Source organism: Xiphophorus maculatus, chromosome 24, assembly GCF_002775205.1.
Source record: "Xiphophorus maculatus strain JP 163 A chromosome 24, X_maculatus-5.0-male, whole genome shotgun sequence".
NCBI classification, from domain to species: Eukaryota; Metazoa; Chordata; class Actinopteri; order Cyprinodontiformes; family Poeciliidae; genus Xiphophorus; species Xiphophorus maculatus.
Window position 1 is genome coordinate 14631754 of NC_036466.1, and position 26692 is coordinate 14658445.

The 26692-nt window shown below is 50.0% G+C and overlaps 1 protein-coding gene across 6 annotated transcripts in view; it reads left to right on the plus strand.

The window, feature by feature from the left end:
- LOC102234049 (arf-GAP with GTPase, ANK repeat and PH domain-containing protein 1-like) overlaps positions 1-26692 on the plus strand; it is a 59962-nt gene that overhangs the window by 25798 nt on the left and 7472 nt on the right. For 5 of the 6 annotated variants that reach the window (XM_023329444.1, XM_023329445.1, XM_023329440.1 and 2 more), the window contains 10 exons: positions 1385-1512; positions 1601-1762; positions 2334-2426; positions 10646-10750; positions 14120-14288; positions 15343-15507; positions 17868-18029; positions 21869-22023; positions 22328-22418; positions 22972-23194. In XM_023329444.1, coding sequence (XP_023185212.1) covers positions 1385-1512; positions 1601-1762; positions 2334-2426; positions 10646-10750; positions 14120-14288; positions 15343-15507; positions 17868-18029; positions 21869-22023; positions 22328-22418; positions 22972-23194 — 1453 coding nt within the window. The remainder of the gene's footprint in view (positions 1-1384; positions 1513-1600; positions 1763-2333; positions 2427-10645; positions 10751-14119; positions 14289-15342; positions 15508-17867; positions 18030-21868; positions 22024-22327; positions 22419-22971; positions 23195-26692) is intronic. The other variant, XM_023329441.1, reaches the window with a different exon arrangement.

Here is a 26692-nt window from a genome sequence, read left to right on the forward strand (position 1 = left end):
AGCTAGTTAGCAAGCAGCAAGCTAGTACAGTAGAAAGCAAAATATGAAGTTTGCAACATATCAAGCTAGTAGCCAAACAAGCTAGCAAGCGAGCTACACATGGCATGAACATGAAACAGTAAGAAACCCTGAATTAGAACCAGCATAGTTGAATGTTTTTATTGCGTCTTTTTTAATTAAACTCCTTTTCTTTTCCAAATCTGGATCCATTTTTAAAAGCTGTCAGCCATTTTCCTCCCACCCAGATGTTTGGGAGCCGACCAACTCATCCTGGTCAGTTTGATTCCTGAACTGTGAAATAAATCAGATCTGCTGAAGCAGCTCCTCAGTGTGAAGTGAGAAGAGTGAGACGCCGCAGTGTCCGCCTCACCCCTCCGCCCCGCTCTGCCTCACCCGCCATAAATCTGATCAGAGGGGAGACGTGTCCATTAGGAGGAATGGCAGCTTCTCACCGCAGAGCTGAGATTGATGGATAGAGTTAAATTGTATTAACCATGTAGTTTAAATATTTAGCACAACCTTATCATAACTGTTAAGGCCCCTCAGAGTAAAATACAGCCTGCCAGCTGTGGCGACCCAGCAGCAGGAGCGGCGTCTGATCAGGGCTCGCCGCTGCGGCACTCGCCCTGATCGCTCGCTGCCGCGGCGCTCGCCCTGATCGCTCGCCCTGATCGCTCGCCTCCTTTCATTGCCTGTTTTTGTTCTGAACAGCCTCTCTGCGCCGCAGCGGCCACTTTAAAAACCGCCGAGGTCGCTCTCTCTTCTCGCTGCCCTTGGCTCGGCCCGAGTCACCTGGAGGTAAATGTTTACGAGCGGCTCCTCGTTAACGAAGCCCAGGGCTTTAACGAGCCCAATTAAAACAATGGCTTCATCTGGGGAGAACGGAGCTGGCCAGAGTTTATTGGAACGGAGATAATGGAGTCTCTAAAGTCTGAACTCTCTGCTGCCTCAGAATCACAGCCAGGGTTCAACCGCAGAAAATTAACGCTTCTTAGGGCCTGAAACGTCTGAACCTCCAGAGACACACAGAGACGTTACAAAGACGGCCTTCTGTCACCTGAGCAACATCTCAGGACTCAGCCATGTTTTAGTCACATTGATTCCTCAGCTGATCCAGAATGCTGCTGCTGGAGTTCTGACTAAAACCAGGAAGTTAGAGACACCACCCAGTTCTACAGACCTTCACTGAGAGAAGAGACTTTAAATACTGATGGTAGTTTAGAAATCACTGACCGGATTAAAGATCGCTATCTCTGCCTGGTGCTAACTTTCGCGGTTTGTTTCTGGTTGGTTGTTTGATTGATTGATTGATTGATTGATTGGATCCAGGCCTGTGTCTCCTCCTGGTCTTTAACCTTGCCGTTGTGTTGCCGTTGCCCTCCAGTTGCCCAGAAGGTCGTTGCCGTCAGGAAGAAGCAGCAGCTCTCCATCGGACCCTGCAAGTCTCTCCCCAACTCTCCGAGTCACACGTCCGTCTGCGCCGCTCAGGTCTCAGCCGTCCACGTCAGCCAGGTCCGCCGCCGCTCGGCTTCCTTCCTGTGTCTTTATCCTGTTTTCACGTGGTGAGCGTTGACCCAGCCTCTCGTTGCTCCGGTTCTAGTTGCAGACCAGTAACGGCGGCGGCAGTCTGAGCGACTACTCTTCGTCGGTTCCGTCCACACCGAGCACCAGCCAGAAGGAGCTGCGCATCGACGCGCCGCAGGCCGCCAACACGCCCACGCCCGTCAGGAAGCAGTCCAAACGTCGCTCCAACCTCTTCACCGTGAGTCTCCCATCTCAGCTTTGGGTCCGACAGAACCACAGGAACAGGTCGGGTTCTGTCAGTGGTTCTGGACCGGTACCAGGGGATCCGCCATGGCGGGTTTATTTTAAAACTGTTCAGTTTTCATAAAGGGCTCCAGAAAGTAGCTGGCTATACGTCCGCTAATCTGCTAATAGCACAGCTACGTTTGATTAGCGCTAACATTTAGCTTCTTCTATGTACAAAACCTTGGATAAACCAGAGCTTTAGCATTAGCTTTAGCATTAGCTACAGCTGGTAAATCCCTTCAGGAAGAGCCATGGTAATGTCTGGTTGTTGTGATTTGGTCACTAGTGTTTTAGCATTAGCTCAGCTAGCGTTGCAGTTAGCGGTAACCCATGGTAACCAGTCGGTTGAGCTAATTTAAACGTTTCATCTGAGCCTGATGCTCGGTGGAGCTGCTCTGACTCGGTTCTACAGGTCCATGTTGTGTTTGAACGTGTTAATGAATCTGTAGATGAATGAGGTTCTGCTGCAGTCGGACCCGGTCTGATGATGATGATGATGATGATGGTGTGTTGTGGCTCCACAGTCGAGGAAGGCCAGCGATCCGGACAAAGAGAAGAAAGGTCTGGAGAATCGGGCCGACAGCATCGGCAGCGGGCGCGCCATCCCCATCAAACAGGTGAGGTGCTTTGATTGGTCCGCCTTCATCACAATCACACACTTGACATGAATTAGAGCGCTGGCTCTCCCGGGTCCGGGTCCGGATCATTAGGAGGAGCCGCCGCCCCTCTGCGCCGTCTGAAGGAAGAAAGGAGCGTCTGCGCCACCGGCGGCGAGCTGGACCGGCGAATCAGGCAATTACGGCTCCGCGGCGGCGGCCTCTCGAGTCCGCGCCGCGGCCTCGTTTGTAATCTGAGCGGGGGGTCATGTTCTGAAGAGGAGACGAGGTAATAACCGGCGAAAAGCTCCTTCAGCGCCCGGCGGCTTCAAACGAGCCCTCCTCCTCCTCCTCCTCTTCTTCTGTGGTGCTGCTGCTGGCGTGGAGAGCCTGAGAGACTCATTATGGAGTTAATCATTTCACATGAAACACGTCAGCTTTCATTTCCAACAACAGCACAGCGTCTTGTTTTCACTCCCTGTACCCTTATTTATTCAGTTCGGTCCTACGGAGCAACAACACGGCCAAAAAACAACGACATGATGAAGAATCAAACTTTCGGCTGTCTGATTCCCACCTTAAACGTGTTTTATGTTTAATAAGCACATTTATTTACAGACCAATTCTACGGAGCAACAACATGGCCAAAACAGAAGTAGATCATCTCTTCTAAAATAGATTCAACCTTATTTTCTTTTTTATTTCCAGTCTTTTTATGCTTTAAATAAACCAGTTTATTTCAGTAAGTTCTTTACCTGTAAATTATGCTATAATAATAAACATACTAATTGGATTGCAGCTGTAAATTATGCAGAAACTGTCATAAAATAAATCAAAACACTGATCTGGTGCCAAAACTTTCTGAACAGCTGAAATGTGTTTAGCTTGAAGCTGCAGCAGAAACATCGTCTCTGTCCTGCTGATCCGCCATGTCCTGGACCAGAACCGGGCCACCGGTGCCAGCTGCTTCCACAGGAAGTGTGTGTTCATTGGTTGATGATCCTGACAGACTCCACTCCATAATTACACTCAGAGTGTTTTATTTACCCCAGCCGTAAATAAAAGGTGCAGAAATTAGCACTGCGCTGTCCTCCATTAGCAACTCCTTCACACGCCTGACCTGCTCCGCCTGACCTCCAGCTCACCTTGACCTCCAGGATCATCACTCTGACTCTTAGGATCTGTTGATATTCACATCAGAATATTTCTGTTTTAGAATAAAAACAATCAAAACACTTTCTGTCTGCTCTGAACCCACTAAATAACAGATCAGGAAAATGCAGAGCCACTGGTTGCTATGGTGATTCCCGCCTTTTCTGGGAAACGGAGGGAACCCGGCAGCAGCTCTCGGACCGACCAAACCAAATCATTTCACTTTACTAAAAAATAAATATGGACTGAAATAATTGCAAGTACTTAGAAATGAATTTATTTGATAAAAATGGTTCTTTTTAGTGTTTAAAATGTTTATTGCATAATTTATTTAGCCCAACATGTTTCTGAAACTTTGCTTTCCAAGCAGGAATGAAAGACCATGAAGTGAAGAACAAAATACAAAACAAAACTAATGAATCATTTAAATAAATGAACTGAAGGAACAAACCGTTTAGTCACTGATTTTAACTCACTCTCTCGCTCTTTGGTTGCCTAGCAACAGCAGTTTCAAGCTCCTCCAAACTTTGGTTGCCTAGCAACGACCTGTTGAGTAGAAGCTTAAAGTTTCACAGCTGGTTTAAGATAAAATTCAAGGTTTGGAGAGAAAAGTGGATGAAACAGACGATGATGATCAATAATTCAGATATTGAACAGATAAAATGTTTGTCAGCCATGTTTGGTTTTTTTGTTTGGTTTTTTTTTTACCCCTCCAGGGTCTTTTGTGGCTCTAGTGCCCCTTATATGACAGCAGGCTGACAGGAAACAGGGGAAGACATGCGGCAAATATCGTCGGGTCCGGGAGTCGAACCCGCGACGGCCGCGTCGAGGACTCAAGGCCTCCAAATACGGGTCGCGCTAACTGCTACGCCACCACGGCACGCCCGTTTGTCAGCCATGTTGTCTGGTTCAGGTTGGCCCAGTGACTGGAGATGGTTTAAGTTACTGGTTTAACTGGACTGGTTAACTGGTCCTGATTGGTTTAATTTGCTGCTGAGTGTGGGTGTAAACGCCGTCAGCTCTCCTCTCCTCTCCTCCAGGCCGTGTGTGCGCCGCCGCCGCGGTCCGTGTGTCCGGCCGCTGGCTCATTAGCGCTGCTCTCCAACAACTTGAGGTGTCGGCGCCTGGCTTCGCCTTTTGTTACCGCGGGAACGCCCTCGTTAGGAGAGCGGCGCTCATTAAAAGCACTCACACACACTCTGGGCTGAGAGCGGCGCTCTGATCCTCCACTCTGACTCAATTAGAGCCGTAAATGAACACAAACACACCCGGCGCCGGCCGCACGCCGCCAGCACGACCTGCACACACTCCACTGATAAAACACCCAATTACAGCCCCACTCAGGGAGCCTCAGCTGGGCTTGGACTAGGACCTGGAGACCTGCGGCTCAGAGTTCAGATTCTGCTGAACTGTTGAGGAATCACCCAAAGTCTGATTCACTGGCTCAAACGAGTCGTTACCCAGAATTCAACCTGTCTGAAGGAAAACTTTGACATTCTGGATCCAGACCTGGACGCTTGGAGAGGCGTTTAGGTGAAGCCAAAACGCAGGAAAAATGTCCGTTTTCCTGCCTGGTTTTGATCTTTAGAGCCTCCCTGCAGCGCCGAGCCTCAGAGGAGCCGCCGGCTGCTCCGTCCTCCTCCTCCTCTTCATCCTCCTCTTCTTCTTCTCCTCCTGTGCTGCGTTTGTTTACGGCGCGGGGATCCTCCGACATCTGCTCTGCGCCGCTAATTAACCGATAATTACCGGAGAGAGGCTGACCAGGGAGCTTTGAACAGCAACAGTCTGACAAATTAATTTGCTGTAAAAACAGCAGCTGAGCCGCCGGGTTGTTGGTTCTACTCCCTCCCTGAGCCGGACCTGGACCCTCCAAACGGGTCCCAGTGGACCCCTAATCCCCGTCCCTGAACGCATCGCTGGTTTGTGCTCTCGCCTTAAAGGCGACAAACTCACATCACGTTTCAGTTCTTCTGTTTGTCTCTTAGCTGCTTCTGGAAACAAACCGAAAAAATCAATGACTTTTTAAATAAGATCAAGTTTTTAGTGTCTGGAAAATGAGCCGTTTCAGAAACCTCCAGAATGTCACAGATCATAGTCCCAGCCCGTTACCTAGCAACCGCAGTGGAACTCAACCTGTTACCTAGCAACCGCAGCGGAACTCAACGTGTTGCCTAGCAAGCTGATCTCCAGCGTTCTGTCAGTTGGTTTTCTGGCTGTACAATGGCTGCTGGAAAAGACAGGAGTTTTGTTGTTGACTCTCCATCTAGAAACCTGTTGCTGCTTTCTGGTTGGTTGTGCAGGAGGCTCCACTTGGACTTTTCAGAGGTGTCTGTTTGCAGCCATTTTGTATGTAAACATTGAGTTGGGGGCGTGGCCAGCAGCAGCTTATCTGGATTTAAAGTGACAGAGACCCTGAAACATCAGGAAGAACCATCATACTGAAGTCTGATTATCTAAGAATAAAAGATGTGATGAGCAGGTTTTGTTTAGGCCACAGATCCTCATCTGCTCAAAGAAAAAAAATCACCTTGAACTGGTTGAACTGGTTCTTTTCGTGAAGTAAAGCTGGATATTTGTTATAGATTGGTGATTGTTTAACTGATCTGACTTTTCTAGTTGATTAGTTGAAAATCTGTCAGTTTGTTCAACAAACTTCTGGACACACCTGGTCCAGGTGAGCCTTTCCCCTGGTTCTGATTGGTTCTGATTGGTTCTGGTTGGTCCCGGTCCGCAGCCTGTATGGGCCGGACCCTCCTAGCCCCCATCAGCCCCCACCGCCCCTCTCTTTTTAAATTGGGGGCTGATTTCGGGCGTTATTTACCCTGTAATTCATTAGCGGCGCCACTGGCAGCGGCAGGCTGTAATTTCACGCTTCGCAATAAAAGATGTCTCATAATCTGCTTCATTTAGCAGCCAAAGAATTTAATGAAATTAACTGCAGCCCTAATTAAGACGGTGAATATTAAAGACCTGCTATCAGGCTTTAACGAGGCCCACCGACCCGCCCTCCGCCGGATCCGAAGAATATCATTTCCCTGAGAAAGGCTGTCAGCGCTGGGAGCCATTTTGGCCCTGATGACATTTCTGTCATGCACACCAACCGGCAAATGAGCTTCCAGGAGCGGGGGGGCCGTTCTGGTCCGAGGAATAATTAAAACCAGGAACTCAGGCGTCAATCAGGCAGCAGCCAGCGCCTCCTGCTCGTTACCAGGCCAACATGGCGGAGGCGCTCGGAGCGCAGCGGTCCGGCCGCCGCGACCGTCCAGGAAGAGGAGCTGCTACTTCCTCTAATGAAGGAAGGTTTGGATAATTGAGTTTCTAATTAATGACCCAGAACTCTGATCAGATAAATCAGCTCCTCTTCCTCTCTGCTGTTGTTTGATCCGTTCGCTCGGCGCCGCTCCCCTGGGCTCGCCCCGCGCCGCCGTCCTCGCCTCATCAGCGCCGACCTTGGTGGAGACGGATGCTGCTCCGCGGCGCCGCCTGTTCGCTGCAGGTGAAGCAGCAGCTTTCGTCCGTTCATCATCAGGAAGGAGAGCGGATAAACCCGATCTGCTCTGAGCGGCAGGTTGGGGAGGAACCTGCATCAGAACACAAACATCAGGAAGGTTCCACAGAACCGGTCCAAACAGGTTCCTGTTTCAGCATCTCTGAAGGAAGGACAGCTTATCTCTCAGTACATGCAGGTACCGGGTCCAGGAGGTCACCTGGACACCTGGACTGATGTTGGTTAGGGCTGGTCAAAATGTAAACTGTCCAACCAATCAGAAGAGATCTCTGTCCAATCATCGTCCTCCATGTTGGCGGTTGGCCTCACCTTACAGCTTCCTGCCCTCTGATTGGTCAGCTGATTGGCTCTGATTGGACGAGTTCTTGGTCCGAACTCTGAATCATCATCAGTAGTTTGTTAGTTTGAGGTAAATTGATTATAGATTTCTCTGTTTCTGATCACATTTGGTGATTTTTATGATTTTGGTAAATTGATCTAAATAATCAGAATTTATTAACTTTTTGTCTGTTGTTGAAAGTCGGGTTCATGAATCACATCGACTCTCAGATTGGGTCTCTTTTCATTGGGTTAGGGTTTCATTGTATTTGGACCGGAACCTGAGGACGGTTTGGTTCAGAACCACTGGCCCGTTGTGTTGGTTCTGCTAGTTGAAGTACGTGTTTGCAGTGCAGAGAGGAACTTTGAAGAACTTCTCCTGAGGTCTCCTGCTGTTGCTGTGACTGGTTCTGTTGCTGTGACTGGTTCCGTTGGTGTGACTGGTTCTGTTGCTGTGACTGGTTCCGTTGGTGTGACTGGTTCCGTTGGTGTGACTGGTTCTGTTGGTGTGACTGGTTCCGTTGGTGTGACTGGTTCTGTTGGTGTGACTGGTTCCGTTGCTGTGACTGGTTCCGTTGATGGACCTCACCGTTTGGGTCGGTGTCTGCTCTGACCGGGTCGAACGGCGCCGCCTCCTGCCTCCGTCCTGCTCTTTGTCTGCTGGACGTCTGTAATCAGCGGCTCACACTCCAGGCCTGTCTGAGGGGATGATGGATGACCCGGGTCGGAGTCCGGCCCGGATCAGATGCAGGAAGGTTCTGATTGACCCTCCTGATCCGGGAGACAAAGGGCCGGGGTTTGTCCCGAGGTTCCTGGGATATCTGTGCTGTCAGGCCGGCGGCGGCGTCCATTGTGTGGGCAGAATGGGGGCGATTGAGCGATTAGAGGCAGATTATTGGACGGTTCTTTATCTGGTTCTGCTCAGCAGGTTTAATGGGTTTGATGTTCCTCTGCTGCCAGGACAGAAACTGTCCCGCCGTCTTTGTGTCTCCGTCTTCTGGACGGATCGGACTCGTGACAGCGCGGCTCTTTAATCAGAGGCCCGGTCCGACTCCGCCAGCGTTTCTCCTAACGAATGTCTCCGTCTCCCGGCTTCCCCCGAGCCGCCGACCTTTTCCTGTCATCCCTCACAGCGCCGCAGCGTTTTAGGGATCCGCCGCTCAACACGACCTGAACCACAAACGTCGGCGGCGCCCTCGGACGTTTTGGGATGCCTAACAAATGACTTCATCTGCCCCCCCGAGCCGGCGACCTTTTCCTAAGCACTGCCTCGCCATACTTCAGCGGGCGCAGAGAGTCCATCTCAGGAAGTATTTATCTTACATCCATCCTCCCAGGAGGGACCTTGTGGGCCGTCATGGCCGCCGCGGCCCCGCCGCCTCCCGAAGGTAAAACAAGTGTGTCACCGAGGTGAATAATGGAGGATATTACCCATCAGGAGGGTTTCAATTAGCCTTCCTCTCATGCTAACTGATCGCTTGTCATCCTCAGGAGGGATGCTGGGAATTACTCTGCTGCTGGAGGAAGTGATGCGTTATTTCCTGTCCAAATAGGAACCTCGGTGAAATAAAGCCAAACATTTCTCTGGTCCTTTCTCCTGGAAAATCTGTTTACTCAGTTTGACAGGAAAGTTTCAGTTTTCAGTTGGTGACATAAATGAATAACTCGTCTTTAGCTTTAGGTCTAGAGTTCAAAGGTCAACACCTGACAGTCTATTTGACCTGTTAGGAAACCAACAGGGTCAGTATCCCTGAATATTTCTGATCCTCCTGTGGTTCTGGTCCTGCTGTGACTTGGTCTAGGCCGTTTTAGAGAATCTCCTCTGAGCTGAGATGATCGCAGGCGGCGGCGGCGCTGACCCGGCAAGCCGCTAGCTAGCAGGCGCTAACGGACGCTCAGCCGGCCTGACAGCTCTCGGCTGCCGGCGGCCTTCGCTTGGCCGTGGCGGGAAGCTCGTCACGTCGCGTTTAGCGCGCCGCGGGGAAGCCATGTTGTTCCCGCGGCGCGCCGAGACGCCGCCGCTTCCTGACAGCATCTGGGATGAGTTTGAACATGGCCGCCACTGCCTGAGATCAGAACCGTCTCCATCTCCGTCTCCGCGCCTCTCTGTCACTCTGAAGCGTTTCTTCGTGGCGTTTTGTCGCCACCAATTACTGCGAGCCGGCGGGGGTCATGCCGGCCGCCGCAGCGTCCCACCGCCACCCACCGCCTTAATGAGAGCTGAGCGGAGACCAGGCTTCTGTCCATCATCCGGCCTGTCCGTCCTCCTCCTCCTCCCGCTCTTCCTCCCTTCACGGCGGACTCTATTAATACTCTGTGTCGGAGTGTTAATGTTGTAGAGGTCCAGTGAAGTGACACGCGTGGCAGCGCGGCTGTAATTGCTAATCAGCGGACGGTTTTATCCCCCGCCGCCGCCTCCCTCTCGCCTCCTTTTTGACCTTCCTGCTCTCCCCTCGTACCTAATGAATGCTGCTCAAATGAAGTGTGGGCGGCGAAGGAGCGGAGAGCGAGCGGCGGCCTAAACGCTCACTCGGCCGCAGCTGATGTGCGTAGGAGAGAGAAATAAAGATCCAGACAATTAAATAAGTGCTGATTTCCCCACATTTTCTCCCATTGAGCTCCTCTGACTGGATGTTTGGATTCCTGACGTCTCCTGGCTGTGAGCTCGTTATCTCCGCTCCACAGACCCTGGTGGTCATTTAGCTTGAGCTGCGACCGATCGACATGTTGGCTAAATGCACAATTAGGACGCTGTGAGTCAGAGTGGAAGCTGACAGCATGTCCTCATGTCGGCCAACCAGAACTCACAGCGATGTTTGGGTAGTTTGACCCGCTTCTGGTCCAAACCTCCTTACAGTCACCTTAAAGAACCCCATCAGAACCAGAGCAGGACTTCACTCGGTATCAGTCCATGGAGCCTCTTGATCAGCTGAATTTTGTTTTAGGCTCATTTTAATCCGTTAGCTACAGTTGGGACTAATTTTTAAATATTTTGACTGGTTTTGACCCTTGGTCTCCGGTCCAGTTCTGGTGGGTTCTTCACCTAAAGCATATAAAATTCCCAGGAGGTCAAACAGACCAAGGAAGGATTTTGTATGGAAGCAAGCAGAGCTTGAACTGATGTTTCTCAGAGTAACATTCTTCTTGTTTTCCTGTGTATGATAGATTTTATTTCCAGATCGTGTCGTCGCTGGGCGTTTCGCCGTCGCTCTAGTTCTGTAACGACTGTTCCTGATGACTAACTCACTGCTGCTTCCTGCAGGGCATGCTGATGAAGAGGAGCGGCAAATCCCTCAACAAGGAGTGGAAGAAGAAGTACGTGACGCTGTGCGATAACGGACTGCTCACCTACCACCCCAGCCTCCATGTAAGCTGACGGCCAACATTCCCCTCCTGTTTGGCCATAACACGCTCTGTGTATCAATTAGGACTCGTCATCTGTTTGCCCACCATGATGAGGACATCAGCTCTAATGTGTCTGCTAATTACCCTGTTGGCTCAGAGAAGCTTTATGGCAGCAGGCGGCAGGCGAAGACCTGCTGCTTCCTCACAGAGAGCAGGAGGAACCGGGTCAGCAGAACCGACCGCTGCAGGTCCACCGGGCCGATCGGGCCGACGGGGAATCACTGCGGCTCGGCCTGTTGCTCCTTTGCTCTCATTCGCTGCGTTTATATCACAAACGTGTACAAAATGTTGTTGATATTCTGCTAACGACCCAAAAATGCAGTTTCCGTTACCTTGGAAACAGAATGAAAACACGTGAATAAATGATTAAAACAGGCCGCGCGTCATCCTCCCACCACTTCCTGTCTATTCACCAGAGAACTAGACAAACTCACATTGAGCAGGTTTTAGTAGCGTTTACAATGTTTTTATATTTAGTTTTTATTGCCATTTAGCTCATTTTTATTAGCATTAGCTAGTTCTCTTTAACATTTGGCCAGTTTTTTTTGGCATTTAGCTACTTTTTTTAGTATTTTGTTTTCTGTAGTATTTATATATTTTTAGTATTTAGCTACTTTTTGTTACCTTTTAGCAAATTTTAGTATTTAGCCAACTGTCATTAGCATCTAGCTAGTTTGAATCATTTTGAGTTTATTCTTTGCTTTGGTTTTTATTGCTGAACTTGTTTTTTCAGCTGTTTAATTTACTTCCTGGGTTTTTAAAGTTTTTCTGAATTTTTCATGATGTCAGAAAAGTTTCTGTTTTCCAGATTAATTCATCTCTGACTGGTTGTTGATGCTTGGGACTGGCGGTCATTCATAGCCTAGTTTTATGTCTACATGGTGTTGCCGTCCAACTAAAAGTCAGAACTAAATTTGTCCCTTTCAGGCTCCCGTAGCCACAGTTCTGACATGAAACAACATTTTATGACCTAAAGTAGCTGATAATCACCTAAATATCAGCAAACTGTTTCCTGTCTTCAGCTTGAACCTTCCTGACCCGGAGTAGTGAAGTACAGTTTAGCAGCAGCGGGGAGTTGCTGGTTTGATTCCCTGCAGAGCCGTCGCCACACTTCGCCTCTCTGCACCCGTCAGTCAGCCGTTAGAGGAGCTGAAGCAGCAAATTAGAGTTAAACTCATCATTAACACATCAGCGCCGCATAAACAGCCCGACGCCTGCAGCGCCGCAGACCGACCGACCCGGATCAGCTGGATCAGTTAGCGACGCCGCGGCGCTGCTAACCCGCTGGATCCAATCAGAGGCCCCAACAACCCGACTGCTAAGGAACCACAGCAACGCCGCTAATTAGAGAACCAATCAGGGGCAGACTAGACTCACTGAGTGGTTCTGAGCCTGGTTCTGGTTCTGATCCGTCTGGGTCGCTACGCACATTAGAACTGATGAAAACTGAATCATCTTCTACAAACCAGAACTGACCTGAGTCATGTGTGAACTGGTTCTGGTTCTGGTTCTGGTTCTGGACTGTTGCCTGCAGCAGGGTTCCCAAAGTAGGTTTTGAGGGCCCTGTGGGGGCCGCGAGGCTCCAAGTGTCGGATCCAAACCAGATTTTCAGTTTGATCCTGATGTGACTGTGAGGCGTACGGAGGGCAAGAAGAGGAAAAACTGAAGATAACTAAATGTGAACATATGAAGACATGAATAAATATATTTAAATATAACTTTAAAATGTCAACGTTAAATAATAAAATTAAATCTTTTAGAATAAATGTGTTAAATATTGGACTGGTTTTCTAAAGGTTCTGGACCCGTTTAGGCTTTCATTGGGTCTTATTTTGGAGGTTCTGGATCCAGTTCTAGTCCTGGTTCTGGGCCCATATTTAGGTTTTCATTGGGTTCTGCAGCCTCCATCAGAACCAGCTAGTAGTCAGGCCACCAGTAGATCTGCTGGTTCTGCTCCGTCGATCGGACCGGCGCCGAGCGAACCCGTCCTCTCTGTCTCTCCATGCTGCAGCTTTCCCTCCGTCCTCTCAGCTGTTGCCGTAGCGACCAGCGCTGATGAAAGCATTGGATGCAGATGGAGAGTCATTAGGGCGTCAATCTGTCGGAGCGTTTACCCAGCATCCCCGGCGAGGCCCTGGAGACCACTAGGCTTTGAATAGGCCCTTTGTCAGGAGAGCTGCCAGCAGGAGGCGGGACGATCAGAGAGAGAGAGAGAGTGTGTGTGTGTGTGTGTGTGTGTGTATGTTGTTAATAATCTAGTTTATGGTTATTATTTACGGCACGGCGGTGGCAGCAGTTACTGCGGGTCGTTATTCTCAGCCTCTTCATCAGACGCGTCCGGTCGCTTGGCGTCGGTCCAAACCCATCAGAACCACACAGGATGTAAACAACCACAGGTCTGGTTCTGGACCTGTTGAATCCCTTCAGGGCCGGTTCTGACTGGTTCTGTTGACCAGGTCGGGTTTGGACAAGTTCTGGTTCTGGTTTCCTTCAGGTTATTGATTCAGAACCATTTTGGTTCTTTTTCTGGACGGGTTTGGGCTCCACTTGGTGCCGGGTCTGACTCGGTTCTGAATAGAACTTCTGGTCTGGTTTGGACCCATTTCAGCTGGTTCAGTTCAGTCTTAGTTTCTGGTCCAGTTTAGGCCCAGTTTGGATCTGTTCTGGTTCTGTCCAGCCAGACGGTCGTCTGTCCTGGTGGTTCTGATCCGGCCCGCGGGTCGCTGCTGGGCCCCTCCCCTCTCAGGTTATGTCCCGCCCTCTCAGGTTAGACCCCGCCCCCAGAGCTGCTGCAGCCAATCAGCAGGATTACTTTATTTCCTCTGTGGTGTCAGGCTGCAGGTCCAAAAGAACAGAACCAGAACTGATCAACGGGCTGATAAAACAGAGAAAGATTATCTTTCTGTTTGATAAGTTTAGTAAATAAAATGTTTGCTTCCAGCTGGAATCAGTTTCTGTTCCATTAAATTAATGAATCTTTTCTTTTCTTCCATCTGAGTTTCTGTCGCTTCAGCAAAGAACTAAAAAACATCCAGACCTTAAAATCTTTAGTGTCTGGAAAACAAAACCCATTAGCAGGCACTGTTACCTAGCAACCCAGGAGAGTTCCGCCCGTCACCTAGCAACCCCACAGAGTTCCAGAACATTTGGTCAGCTGAGTAAAGCATAACAGGTTATTTAAAAACTAGTTATTGTTTGGTTATTTCTGTCTTTATTAGATCATAAATATAATCCAGCAATATTCGCAAACGTAAAATAAAACTTTATTTAGACCAGTAATTTGCATTTATTGGCCTTATTGTTATCCTCTCTCCCTCTCTCTCTCTCTCAGGACTACATGCAGAACGTTCACGGTAAGGAGATCGATCTTCTGCGAACCACCGTTAAGGTTCCAGGGAAGAGGCCGCCGCGGGCCGTCTCAGCCTGCGGCGCCGGGCCCAACCAGAACGCCAACGGCCTGGTGAAGGACATGAGCAACGTCCAGCTGGGACCGACCTCAGGTCAGTGTCAGTAATCAGAGCAGCAATTCATCCAGAACTCTACAGAAACCTAAAGTTAGCACACTTTAGGAAACGCCGGCGTTCTGCCGCTTCCTGAATGTTTGATGATCTGAGCCGACCGCAGGCCAGCAGCTCCTGTTTATCATCTGGATCCTTCAGAACCGGGCCGGCCTTGGCAGAACAGGCGCCGCGCTTCACCTGAAGGAGGCGTCGTAAAACAAAAGCCGGGGGGCGCCACCGCGTGTCGCGCTCTGCTACATAAAAGCAGCTCTGAGGCTTAAATCAAGCAGGAGAACCGCTGAGAGCATGAATATTCAGGATCCATCACTAATTACTGCCATGAATATTAATGCAGTCAGAGAGCAGGCTGGGATGAGACTGGAGGGGGGGAGAGGAAACACTGGAGGAGGAAACACTGGGACAGGAAGAGGAAATACTGGAGAAGGAAACACTGAAGAAGGAAACACTGGAGAAGGAAACACTGGGACAGGAAGAGGAAATACTGGAGAAGGAAACACTGGGACAGGAAGAGGAAACACTGGAGGAGGAAACACTGCGACAGGAAGAGGAAACACTGGAGGAGGAAACACTGGGACAGGAAGAGGAAACACTGGGACTGGAAATGCAGGAGAAAATGGTCAAAAACAAAGAGTTAAAGTGATGCTACCTCCCACCTGCAGGGGGCAGTGTTTCTCTGACTTCATGTCAGGTTAGAGTTCATTATTGATACGAATACAAACAAAAAGTCACATTTACCAAATTAAAAATCACTAATATTCTTATAAATCTTCTAAATCAGCTCCACAAAATCTTAGATTTCTATTGAAAAAGAAAAAAAGAATCATGAAACTAGCTGCTGCTCTGAATGTGTTGTTCTTCCAGCAACTAATCGATTACTAAATCAGTCGATCCATCACAATTAATCAGATTATTGGTTTCAGCTGCGCTGTTTAGTCCTGTAGTTCTTTGTGCTGCCTGTAGAGGGCAGCCTGTGTGCTGTAGTTCTTTGTGCTGCCTGCAGAGGGCAGTCTGCTGACCTGCTGCCCCTCCTCAGGCTCGGTGTCCAGCAGCGTGTCGGCGTCCCAGATGGCGAGCGGCGTCAGCCTGGTGTCCTTCAACAGCCGCGGCCTGGAGGGCCTCCACCAGCGCTCCTACTCCGTCTCCAGCGCCGACCAGTGGGCCGACGCCACCGTCATCGCCAACTCTGGAATCAGCACAGGTAAGAGGCTGAGGAGGCCAGACGCGCAGCTGCACCAGGGGGCCCTGTGGGCCTCCTGGTGCAGCTGCAAGGTGAGGCCCTGTGGCTGCTGGGCTGTGTGCTTGACTTGAAGTGGCAGCATTACGTCCTCAGGACCAAACACACACACACTAAAACACACAGACTGACAACTGTCGGGCCGCGTGTCGTCATGACGATAAGCCTGACTGGCAACCCCCCCCGCCGGCCGTCCATAAGCAGCGTTTAAAGCTGTGAAGCTGGTGGAAAGGAGAAGTGTTGCTGCTGGTACTCAACTCCTCCACACTGACGATCAACAAACACATGGAACTGGTTTCAAACCAGTTTAATAGAAACAGAAAAAACAAACCTCACAACATTAGACTAGACCATTTCCACACTACCAAGACCAAGACCTGACTTTCATCCAGTTCAAACCAGCCAAGAACCAGTTCAAACCAGCCAAAAACCAGTTTAAACCAGCAAAAACCAGTTAAAACCATTCAAGAACCAGTTTAAACCAGCAAAAGCCAGTTAAAACCAGCAAAAACCAGTTAAAACCATTCAAGAACCAGTTCAAATCAGCCAAAAACCAGTTCAAATAATCCAGAAACCAGTTAAAACCAGCCAAAAACCAGTTAAAACCGTTCAAGAACCAGTTCAAATAATCCAGAAACCAGTTAAAACCAGCCAAAAACCAGTTTAAACCAGTAAAAACCAGCCAAAAACCAGTTAAAACCGTCCAAGAACCAGTTCAAATAATCCAAAAACCAGTTCAAACCATCCAGTTCAAACCAGCAAAAACCAGTTCAAACCAGTTTGTAAAGCTTAATGAAGTTGAATCCTGATGAATTTCATCCAGTTTAAAACCTTTGAATTTGTTTCAGTTTATTTCTATAAAACATATTTTCTCCAGACATTTTACCAATAGATCAGAAAACTGCTACCGAAGATAAATGATTAAATAAAAACACATTAGGAACACAAATGAGTTTTAAAATAGAAAGTAAGTTATTAAAATGGACCCAGAGGTCCGGTTGGTTCCAGAATCTACAATGTTCCTGAGAGGTTCTGATGAAAACAAACAAGTTTTATTTACTCTAGTTAAGTTTACCTGAAGTAAAGTTCATTTTTACAGTGTAGCTGAAGCATTCAGTTATTAAATAAAAATAAAACCTTTCCCAGCTGCAGTTCTGCGGCGGCAGAGTGATGCTGCGGGGGGCGCTGCGGAGCGGAGCAGGTCTGCAGATGGCGGCCGTTAATTGCCGCTCGGGGACGGCGTCTTGTCAGCAGAGATAAGTTGTCACATTTTCCACTTGAGCTGAGACTAAACGATTGTAAAGTAAGTTATGGCCGTCCTTGGGGCGCCGCGCGGGTCGGGGTTCCGTTCAGACGCACGGAGCCGCTGTCAGCGCGCCGCCGCGCCGGCCGATTGATGGGAGCTGAATGTTATTTTATTCCGCCGCTGGTCACAGCTGCCAGCCTGCAGAGGGAGGCCAGAGAGGCGCGGTGGTGAGGCGGCGCGGCGGTGAGGCAGAGAGGCTCAGGCTCTACCGCTGCAGACTACTGCATCAGATAACAGACAAATCACAGCAGGTCGCGACCTTACAGACACCAAAACCTACAAACATCCACACAGGAACCAGGAAACTGAAATCAAACTTTCCTCCAACCAGGTTTAGTGAAAATAATGATCCAAACTACGTCTGAACACCTGGTTCTGAACCAACACCAAGACATTTCAGAACCAGATTCACTGGTTAGTCTTTGTCCAGTGACAATAAAGTCTAAGAGACCAGATTAAAACCAGTCCAAGACTAATTCACCACCATCACTGAAACCAGTATAAAAACAGTCCTAAACCAGTTAGGAATGGTTCCAGTCTAAAACCAGTCCTGCTGGAGAACCCGTCTAAAATCAGAGCAACACTAAGTCCAGGACCAGTCTACCAATATGTAGAAGAACCAGTTCTAACCAGCTTAACCTGGTTAGTACCAGTCTAAAACCAGTTTAATCTGGTTTAGATTAAAGTTGTCCATAAACCCGAGGCCTTAACCACTGGATCAACCAAAACCAAACCCAGTCCAGTAGAAAGTCCAGTCTGCCTGGTGAACTGGAAGGTTGGTCAGTACCAGTATCAAACCCATATAGAACTGGTTTGAAACCAGTTTAACATTTAGATTAAACCCTCTAACCAGATTAGTGGAAAATCAACCCAATAAATAGTTTAGACTGGTCTGGTTCCAGTTTAAACTGGTCTGGTTCCAGTTTAGACTGGTCTGGACCCAATAAGCAGAACCCTGACCTGAACACAGGCTCATGTAAACTTGTGTCTTCTGTCTTATTGCTGCTCTACGTTGCAGACACTGCTTTGGGCGACTCGGTCTGCTCCAGTCCCAGTATCTCCAGTACCACCAGTCCAAAGATGGAGCCGCCCCCATCGCCGCACGCCAACCGCAAGAAGCACCGGCGGAAGAAGAGCACCAGCAACTTCAAGGCGGACGGCCTCTCTGGTACTGCAGAAGGTAACGCCATCCCCCCTCCCCTCGCCTCACTTTCCTCACCCGGGTCTGACCCCGGACCGGTTCTGGTCCGGCCCGCGGACACGCTAGCGTGAGCGGGTTCTGAGACCCGGGTTTGGAAACGCCGCCATGTGATTGTCTGAGACTCCTGACCTCTAGAGGGAGCGAGGGATCTCTCCATCCTCATTCCTCAGCCCTTCATCTTGTCCTCCATCTTTGATTTGCTTCAAAAGTTTAAACAAAATGTCTGTTTGCTACGATTCACCGAGTCCGACTGGAGAACAACTAGAGTTCGGTCAGGATCGGGTCAGAGTCCGGTCAGGATCCGGTTAGAGTCCGGTTAGAGTCCGGTCAGGATCCAGTCAGGGTCCCGTCAGGATCCGGTTAGAGTCCAGTCAGAGTCCGGTCAGGATCCGGTCAGGGTCCGGTCAGGATAAAGTCAGAGTCCGGTCAGGATCCGGTTAGGGTCCGGTCAGGATAAAGTCAGAGACTGATCAGGACCCGGTCAGAGTCAGGTCAGGATCCGGTCAGGATAAAGTCAGAGACTGATCAGGACCCGGTCAGGATCCGGTTAGAGTCCGGTCAGAGACCGGTCAGAGTCAGGGTTTCGACTCGTCGGGTTGTTGCCAACCAATCAGGGCCTCCATCATCACTCACTGACTTCCTGGAACAAAGGTTCAGTTAGCAGCAGAAGCGTCCTGATTGGCCGGTGCCAGCGTAGCCCCGCCCCTCCTGGATCCCCGGCCAACGGTTGGTTGTCTCCCTCTGACTCGGCGTTGCTAATGGAAGCAGTCTGTGTATGGCTGAACAGATGTGGCGGCTGCAGCAGATGTGTAATGTTGCTCTCTCCATCACCGCGGCAACAAGCAGCAGACATGACGAGTGGCTGCCTGAGTGATGGATGGGCGCTGCATCCTGCGCTCTGAGTAAATGTGATTTCCTCTCTTTATTCTGTCTTTATTCCTTTAATCCTGCGCCGCCATCGCTCCTCTCATCGTCCTCGCCTCCTCCGCCCGTCAGCAGCAGACTCGCCCCCCGATTAGTCAGCTAAAGTGAAATATTATAAATAATCCAGCGTATTGAAATCTTTTATCAGCTGTGTCACTTTCATTATTCAATAAGCGATTAGTAACAGTCTTCCCAATTTAGCCATTAAGCACTGAGCGCGCTCAGTCGGCCGCCGGCCTGTCACGCCGGGCAGCTGGTGAAGTATCTAGGTGTCAGAGCGAGGCCCGGGTAATTTACGACGGGGGACCGCCCTCTGCGGCCGACCACACACACACACACACACACACACACACACACACACACACACACACACACAGGTGAGATCACCTGCGTAGTTCACAGCTTCACACATACATTACAATGAAGCTTTAAATTCAAACCGTCGTTTTAGCTGAAAAATACCAAAACAGACCCAGTTCCACAGGAAATGACATCAGAGCCTCAACCACAGGTTCTGGGTTTATTTCCATTCAATAAACACGTTTACGCTGTAAGGTGTTTTTACTAATTACACCTGTTAGTGAGACCCACACCTGGACCTGACCAAGAATAAAGCTGTTCAAAGCCAAAAACACATTCTGACAACGATCAGAACCGGTTTGAACTAGACAGAACCGGTTTGAACCAGACAGAACCGGTTTGAACCAGAACTGGCTGTAAACCAAGGAAATGAACAGAAATAATCCAAAGCCAAAACTAGTTTAGTCAGAAGTGTAAACCAGTAGTAAACCAAGACAAACAACCAAACCAAACCAGTCATGAACCAGTGCCAGGACCTGCTGGGATCCCAGGCCCGGTCCAGATGGAAACCCTCCTGTGTCTCAAACCAGTTTGGAGCCAAAACCAGTATAAGTAAACCAGAGCTGCCTGGATAGGCCTCAGCATATCTGCTGTGTAGCTTTCAAAGCCGACCTCTGACCCCCAGAGTCTGAAGTTTCTTCTTTGACTGGTGACCCCGTGACCTCGGACCAGAGCTGATTGGGCGTTCCCCTGGCAGGTGTTCAGTGGGTCCGCCAGGTGAGCCGCAGAAGGAATTCCTTTAAAGTCGATTAATGAGGGGGGAAGCCGGCGGGTCGGACCGGGTTCTGTTTGGGTCAGAACCGGACCTCCTGAGGTGTATCTCTCCATTCTTCCCTCCTGTGAAGCCTCCGCCGCCTCTCAGACCGGGTTCAGACCAGTCTGGGCTCTGGTCGGGTTCTGTTTGGGTCGGACCGGGTTCTGACTGGGTTCTGTTTGGGTCAGAACCGGACCCCTGAGGTACATCCCTTCCTCCTGTGAAGCCTCTCAGAGGGAGAACAATCGTCTGCAATATTTTCCAGGTTATTAATGCTGTAAAATGCTGCAAATAATGGCGGAGTAATGACCTGTGTCGCAGAGCAATAGTGTGTGCGCTGACATTTAAGGCTTTTAATTTGTGTTTCCTGAGGCCGCCGCCTGTCGGCCGGCCGGCCCGCCTGACGGCTCGCTGCGCGTCCCGCTGGAAGCGTCGGCTGTTTGGGTTGTTCTGTTTGTGCTGCTAAAGGTTGCCGGTGTCAGAGTTCACAAATTGCCTCGGCGCCACCTCCCTCTGCGCGAATGTCAGCCACAGTAGCCGAGAGCGCTGGCGGTAATTACCAGCACCGCCGCGTGTGTGTTCTGGTGTGTGCATACGTTTAGTCGACCCGCAACGTTTAAACCCGCCGCTGACACAAACACTCTGGGAAAACGAGCAAGGCATCAAAAATAACCTTCGTGTCCTGCTGGAGGTGCGACGCCGCAGCTGCTGCTGCCATGGCAACGCCCATTTTAAACCGATCCAGAACCAAAACCAGAATTAAACCAAAACCAGTCTATAGTTTAAGGCCAAAACCTTCACACTGGTTTTAAACCAAAGTCTGAATCTATATAAACTTTGAACAGTTTTAAGCTAAAACCAGTAAAACCAGAAGCCAAAACCAGTTTCAAACCAAAGCCGGAGTCAGACTCAACCTTAGGCCAAGACCAGCATAAAACCAAACTAAAACCAGTTCCAATTGTTGTTCAGAACCAGTTCAGAAGTTTAGCCTTGGAGCAGAAACTGGTTCTGAGGTGAATACCAGTCCTGAACTGGGTCAGATCAGTACCAGTCACAGGACAGGACCAGTGTGAACCAGAAAACTGGTTTAAACTGAAACCAGTGGAGAAATGGACCTGATTGGCTCAAAGGCTGGAACCAGTTTAAATCAGTTTAGTGCTAGGCTTAGTGCAGTTACCTGTAGTGGCCACTTGGGGGCAGCAGTCTGCGTTGAACGAGCTGATCCACGTTTTCTGTCTTTTCTGGACAGAACCAGGAGTTCTGGACCCGGAGGCTCCAGGTGTTTGTTGATCTTTAGAGCTGTAAATGTCAGGCCGGTTCTGGTCCAATCCGGGACCTCCTGGTTCTATTCATGAGCTGCTGCGGCCCGCCGGGTCGGCGTTTAATCTGTGGCTCTGGGGGCGCATGCTCTTTGTTGGTCCCCCTCCGTCTGGAAGCAGAGCATCATGGGAATTTAATTACGGCAGGTCCCTGCAGGGCGATCGATGGAAAAACAAGAAAGCAACAAATTCATCTCGGTCCAACAACCAAAATGAATTTCACAAAGTCTTGTGGGTTTGATGACTGGATGATGTAATTGTGGTGAAACTTCAATAAAACTCTGAATTTGTGTAGTTTACAGTTTCTGGAACCAGGCTGGTGGTTCGGTTTGTTGAAAGGAATCAATCAGTTATTCAGTTGGACTTTTATGATGTTTCTGCTAATCTTGCCTGTTGGTCCTTTCAGAGTAAAAGCACAGAATGAAACCGGGCCGGTTCTTACCCGTTATGTCCTCCACCAGAACAAGAGGAGAACTTTGAGTTCACCATCGTGTCGCTGACGGGTCAGACGTGGAACTTCGAGGCCACGTCGTACGAAGAGCGGGACGCCTGGGTCCAGGTCATCGAGAGCCAGATCCTGGCCAGCCTGCAGTCCTGCGAGAGCAGCAAGAACAAGGTGACCCGCCTGGTTCTGTTGGTTCTGTTGGAGGTTTAAAGCGACTCCTCAGCCCCAGATCTCCTCTCAAACCCAATCTTTCCCGTTTCCACTCCCATAATTACAGAATAGCAATTACTGTCGGGTCGGCCCGGTTCTCCGTCTCGGCCGTGTTTACGCCTCAGGCGCTCAGCCTCTCAGAGGCCCCTCCCCCACCCGTTTCATTTGTTTGCCATGTTTTCCCTTCACGCCTGAAACGTGTGTCTGTGATGATGTGTGTTGATCTAACCGGGCCGCTCTCCGGACCCGACCTTCTCTCCTCCAGTCTCGCCTGACCAGCCAGTCGGAGGCGCTGGCGCTGCAGTCCATCCGGAGCATCCGGGGCAACGGGCGCTGCGCCGACTGCGATGTACCGAGTGAGTGAACCGTCTGCTCTAACTCTTTAGCACCACAGAAGAAGAAAGCAGGTCCTGGGGGGCTACAGGAACCGCTTCCTGGTTCTTCAGTTTCTACGACCCTGAAGGGAAACCTTTGAGTTTACAGATGATAGATGGCGCCATCGGTGGGGTTGGTACAGGAAGTACAGTAACGACAGGAAGTACAGTTACAACAGGAAGTACAGTAACGACAGGAAGTACGTTTCAAACAGGAAGTACGTTTCCATTGGAAGCCAAATTAATTAAATCAGTTACTTCAGGATCTTGAATATTTTTACAAACTTATCAGAAACGACCAAACTCCTCTGGAGTTCTGTTCTGTGGTACAATGGCTGCTGGAAGTGGTTAAAAAAACAAACCAGATAAAGTTACCAACCCCTCTCTGTTGCCACAGCGCCCCCGGTGGCTGGATGAATGAACTGGTTGTAGGTAGTTACTGCGTTTGTTTGGACTAGGCCATTCAGGGGAAGATTCCCAATTTGAATGTTTTGCCATCCTCTGACACCCAGCTGGTTCTGGTTCTGCCCCACAGACCCGGACTGGGCCAGCCTCAACCTGGGCGCTCTGATCTGCATCGAGTGCTCCGGGATCCACCGGAACCTGGGGACCCATCTGTCCCGGGTCCGGTCCCTGGACCTGGACGAGTGGCCGCTGGAGCTCATCAAGGTGATGTCGGCCATCGGCAACGAGTTGGCCAACAGCGTGTGGGAGGCCAACGCCCAGGGCCGCCTCAAACCGGGGGCGGACGCCAGCAGGTAGGAGACGCCTCCAGAACCGGGCCGTGGTCCGTTCACACCATCAGAACCAGGTTAACATGACTCAGTCTGCTGGATTTAGTTCCTGTGTCTCCATGTTGGGATCAGAATATGGAACGTGGTTTAACCGTCCGTCTGTCCGTCCGTTTTCTTTATCAAAGTGGTTTAACCACCTTCCATATTCCAGTTATTTCCTGATGTTGCCCCCATGTTGCTGTTTATTTCCTGTTGTTGCCCCCATGTTGCCCCCATGTTGCTGTTTATTTCCTGTTGTTGCCCCCATGTTGCCCCCATGTTGCTGTTTATTTCCTGTTGTTGCCCCCATGTTGCCCCCATGTTGCTGTTTATTTCCTGTTGTTGCCCCCATGTTGCCCCCATGTTGCTGTGTATTTCCTGTTGTTTCCCCCATGTTGCTGTTTATTTCCTGTTGTTGCCCCCGTGTTGCTGTTTATTTCCTGTTGTTGCCCCCATGTTGCCGCTCATGTTGCTGTTTATTTCCTGTTGTTGCCCCCATGTTGCTGTTTATTTCCTGTTGTTGCCCCCATGTTGCCGCTCATGAACCTCCTGCTGCTCCCCTGGAGAGGCCGCAGCAGGAGGTCAATATTATCTCTATTAAGCTCCGCCCCCTCCGCCCCGCTCTGCGCGGCTCCGTCTCCTCCTCTCTGCTGTCGATAGTCTTTATCAGTCCATTCCTTCAGTGGCTCGCTGTTTGTCCTCCATAAATCCCTCGCTCTCCTTCTCATCCTTCTGTCGTTTCTCCTCTCGGACGGCAGATTCTGCTGATGCTTCGCTGCCGGGTTTAACGTCTCAAATTATAAGTTATTAGCATCAAACGCTGCTGTAATCTCTGCATTTCTCTTCTTCTGTCATCAAACTCACGGCCAGAGGATTCATTCCTCCCATCTAACTGGTGGAAACACTTCCTCCAGCCACCAGCAGGTGGCGCTGCGCCGTATCTCACTCTATGTCTGCTAACTGAACCAAACTGAAATAAAACCAATTAAAGATGGCTTCCATCCTTTATAGAGGAGCCAGATTTATACTCAGCTAAGAGCAGCAACACGTTAGCATTTCATGAATCCAGTGAAAGCAGAAACAATAAAAATAGTTGCTGAGGTAAACATGTCTGGTTGTAAAGGTGAAGCCGACCAGAGTAAACTCAGAGCATCGTTGTTAGCAGGAGCAAAGGTCAATATGGAGATAAAATCATCCCAAAGGAGAAAACATCAACATAAACAAAACTAATCATTTGAGATGAGATCAGTTTTTAGAGCGTTTCTTAAAATGACTTTTGATCATTTAGAATCAATTTCTGATCATTTTAAATAAATTTCTGATGGTTTAGAATAAATTTCTGATCATTTAGAATAAATTTCTGATCATTTTAAATAAATTTCTGATCATTTTAAATAAATTTTTGATCGTTTAAATAAATTTCTGATCATTTAGAATAAATTTCTGATTATTTAGAATAAATTTCTGATCGTTTAAATAAATTTCTGATCATTTAGAATAAATTTCTGATCGTTTAAATAAATTTCTGATCACTATGAACAGATGCATGATCCCCAGGAGTTGCTGTTCTGCGTGAATCGATTTATTCTGCGTGTTTAAATCCCGGCGTGTTAAAGAGGAGAGGAGCTGAAAGTGCAGGTGGAGGGTTGAGTGTGGATGTGGGGGTAATGGATGGAGAACTGCCCCCCTGCTGCCCCTGCCCCCCCGTGGTCTGTGGAGTGAGTAATAGAGGCCGAAATTTCATTTTGCAAGTGGCTGATTTAATGATCCAAAGGGTAATTAATGGCCTGATTATCTTAATGTTAAATATGGCCAGCAGCAATTACGCTGACCTCCTGTCTGTCATTGCTGCCCCCCCTTACTGCCCCCCACCCTCCCCCCGCCCCCCAATTAGGAGGAGGAGACGGATGGAGAGACCAACACCTTTATTTGTGAAGGAATCGTCTGGGCTGAGCTGGAGGGAAGCGAGCGGCTCGGTGTGGACCGACACCAGCCGCGCCAGCTCCGCCGCGCCGCGGGGGGCCGAGGGGGCGGGGCTTATGAGGGGTGGAGGTGGGGGGTGGTTCCTGTTGGGCTCCAGCCTCCAAAGGACAGAGCCGTCCTCTAAACGCTGCCATTAACCCGCGGTCAGCCGTCATCGCCTCGGCTGGCGCACGCGCCGCGCCGCCGCTGATGGCGACTGATGGCGGCGCTCTGGGGGCTGCTAAGTTTGGGCCCCGACCCGGTGGGGGGGGCAGCGCCTCCCTCAGCCGCTGCTCATCGGTTTAATGAGGTGTCCAGCACCAGCTCCGCGGGCCGGACGGACGGTTGACACCGTGTTAGCGGGCCGAGCCGACCGGCAGCGACAGCGCCCCCTGGACACGCCCTCCTGCTGCGACCTCTGACCCGTGGAAAGGGTCGACAGCCTCTGGTTCAGGCTGGTCCGTTTCTTCAGCCGCTGGAGAAAAATCCAGTTATTTTTGGAAACTGGAAGATGAATGTTGAAGCTTCCTGCAGGCCTGGTTCTGATGGTTCTGACCAGGTTCTGATGGTTCTGACCCGGTTCTACGGTCCTGGTATTTGCTCGCTTCTGGTCCGCCTCTACAGCTGAAGCTGAATCTGATGATTTGATGACATTAACGTTTTTAAGTTGATCCGTTTCTCACCGTTTCTGATGGGCTAAAAGGAGTTTATGCTAGGCTACAATAGCATCTGAATGATAGCAGCTAATGCTAATGCTAATAAAGAAGCTCTGGAGAGATGAAGGTTGAGGATTAAAAACTGTAAATATCTAGAACATATTGATTTATTAGTTTCTCATTGAGTGGATTTATAGATTCTGATTAATTGTGATTAATTAATCTCAGACTCTGTCAGACATTTTCTTCCTCTGTGTCCTGATGACCCGGTCTGTGTCGGCGCGGTGGTTTGGACCGCTGGTTCTGGTCTCATTGATTATCGGCTGCTATTATCAGCGGGCAGCAGGTCCTGGACCCATCAATCATCGGACGGTGTCTCTGGTTCCGATCTGAACCGTCAGCGGTCCGGCTCGGTTCCGCTCGCTCGGCCTCTCTGTTTCGGGTCGGCTGCGGGGCGTTCAGGTGCCGCTCCGACAGCAGAGAAACGAGCAGTCGGCTGAAGGATGGCGGCGCGGAGCGATGCTCCACCGTTTAACGGCACGCGGCGCATGACGAATGCCCGGCCAGTAATAATTCAGCAGCGGGTCTGCGGCGCCGGGCCCGGGGGCCCGGGGGGGGCCGGGGCCCGTTATGGGAGCAGATCCGTCTTGTTCGCTCCGCTCCGTCTGAAAAGGCTAACAGATTTAAAATTAGACCGGGGGCTTTTCATCTGAGCCGGGGGGCAGCTGCGGCCGACACGGCGGCACGATTGGGCCCAGGGGACCAGATGGGGCAGGGGGCCCCGCATCACTGAATAATTGCCCCCCAGGGTCAGGGGGAATGGTGTCTGGGGGCAGATCCGACTCAGATCCTCATAAAACCAACT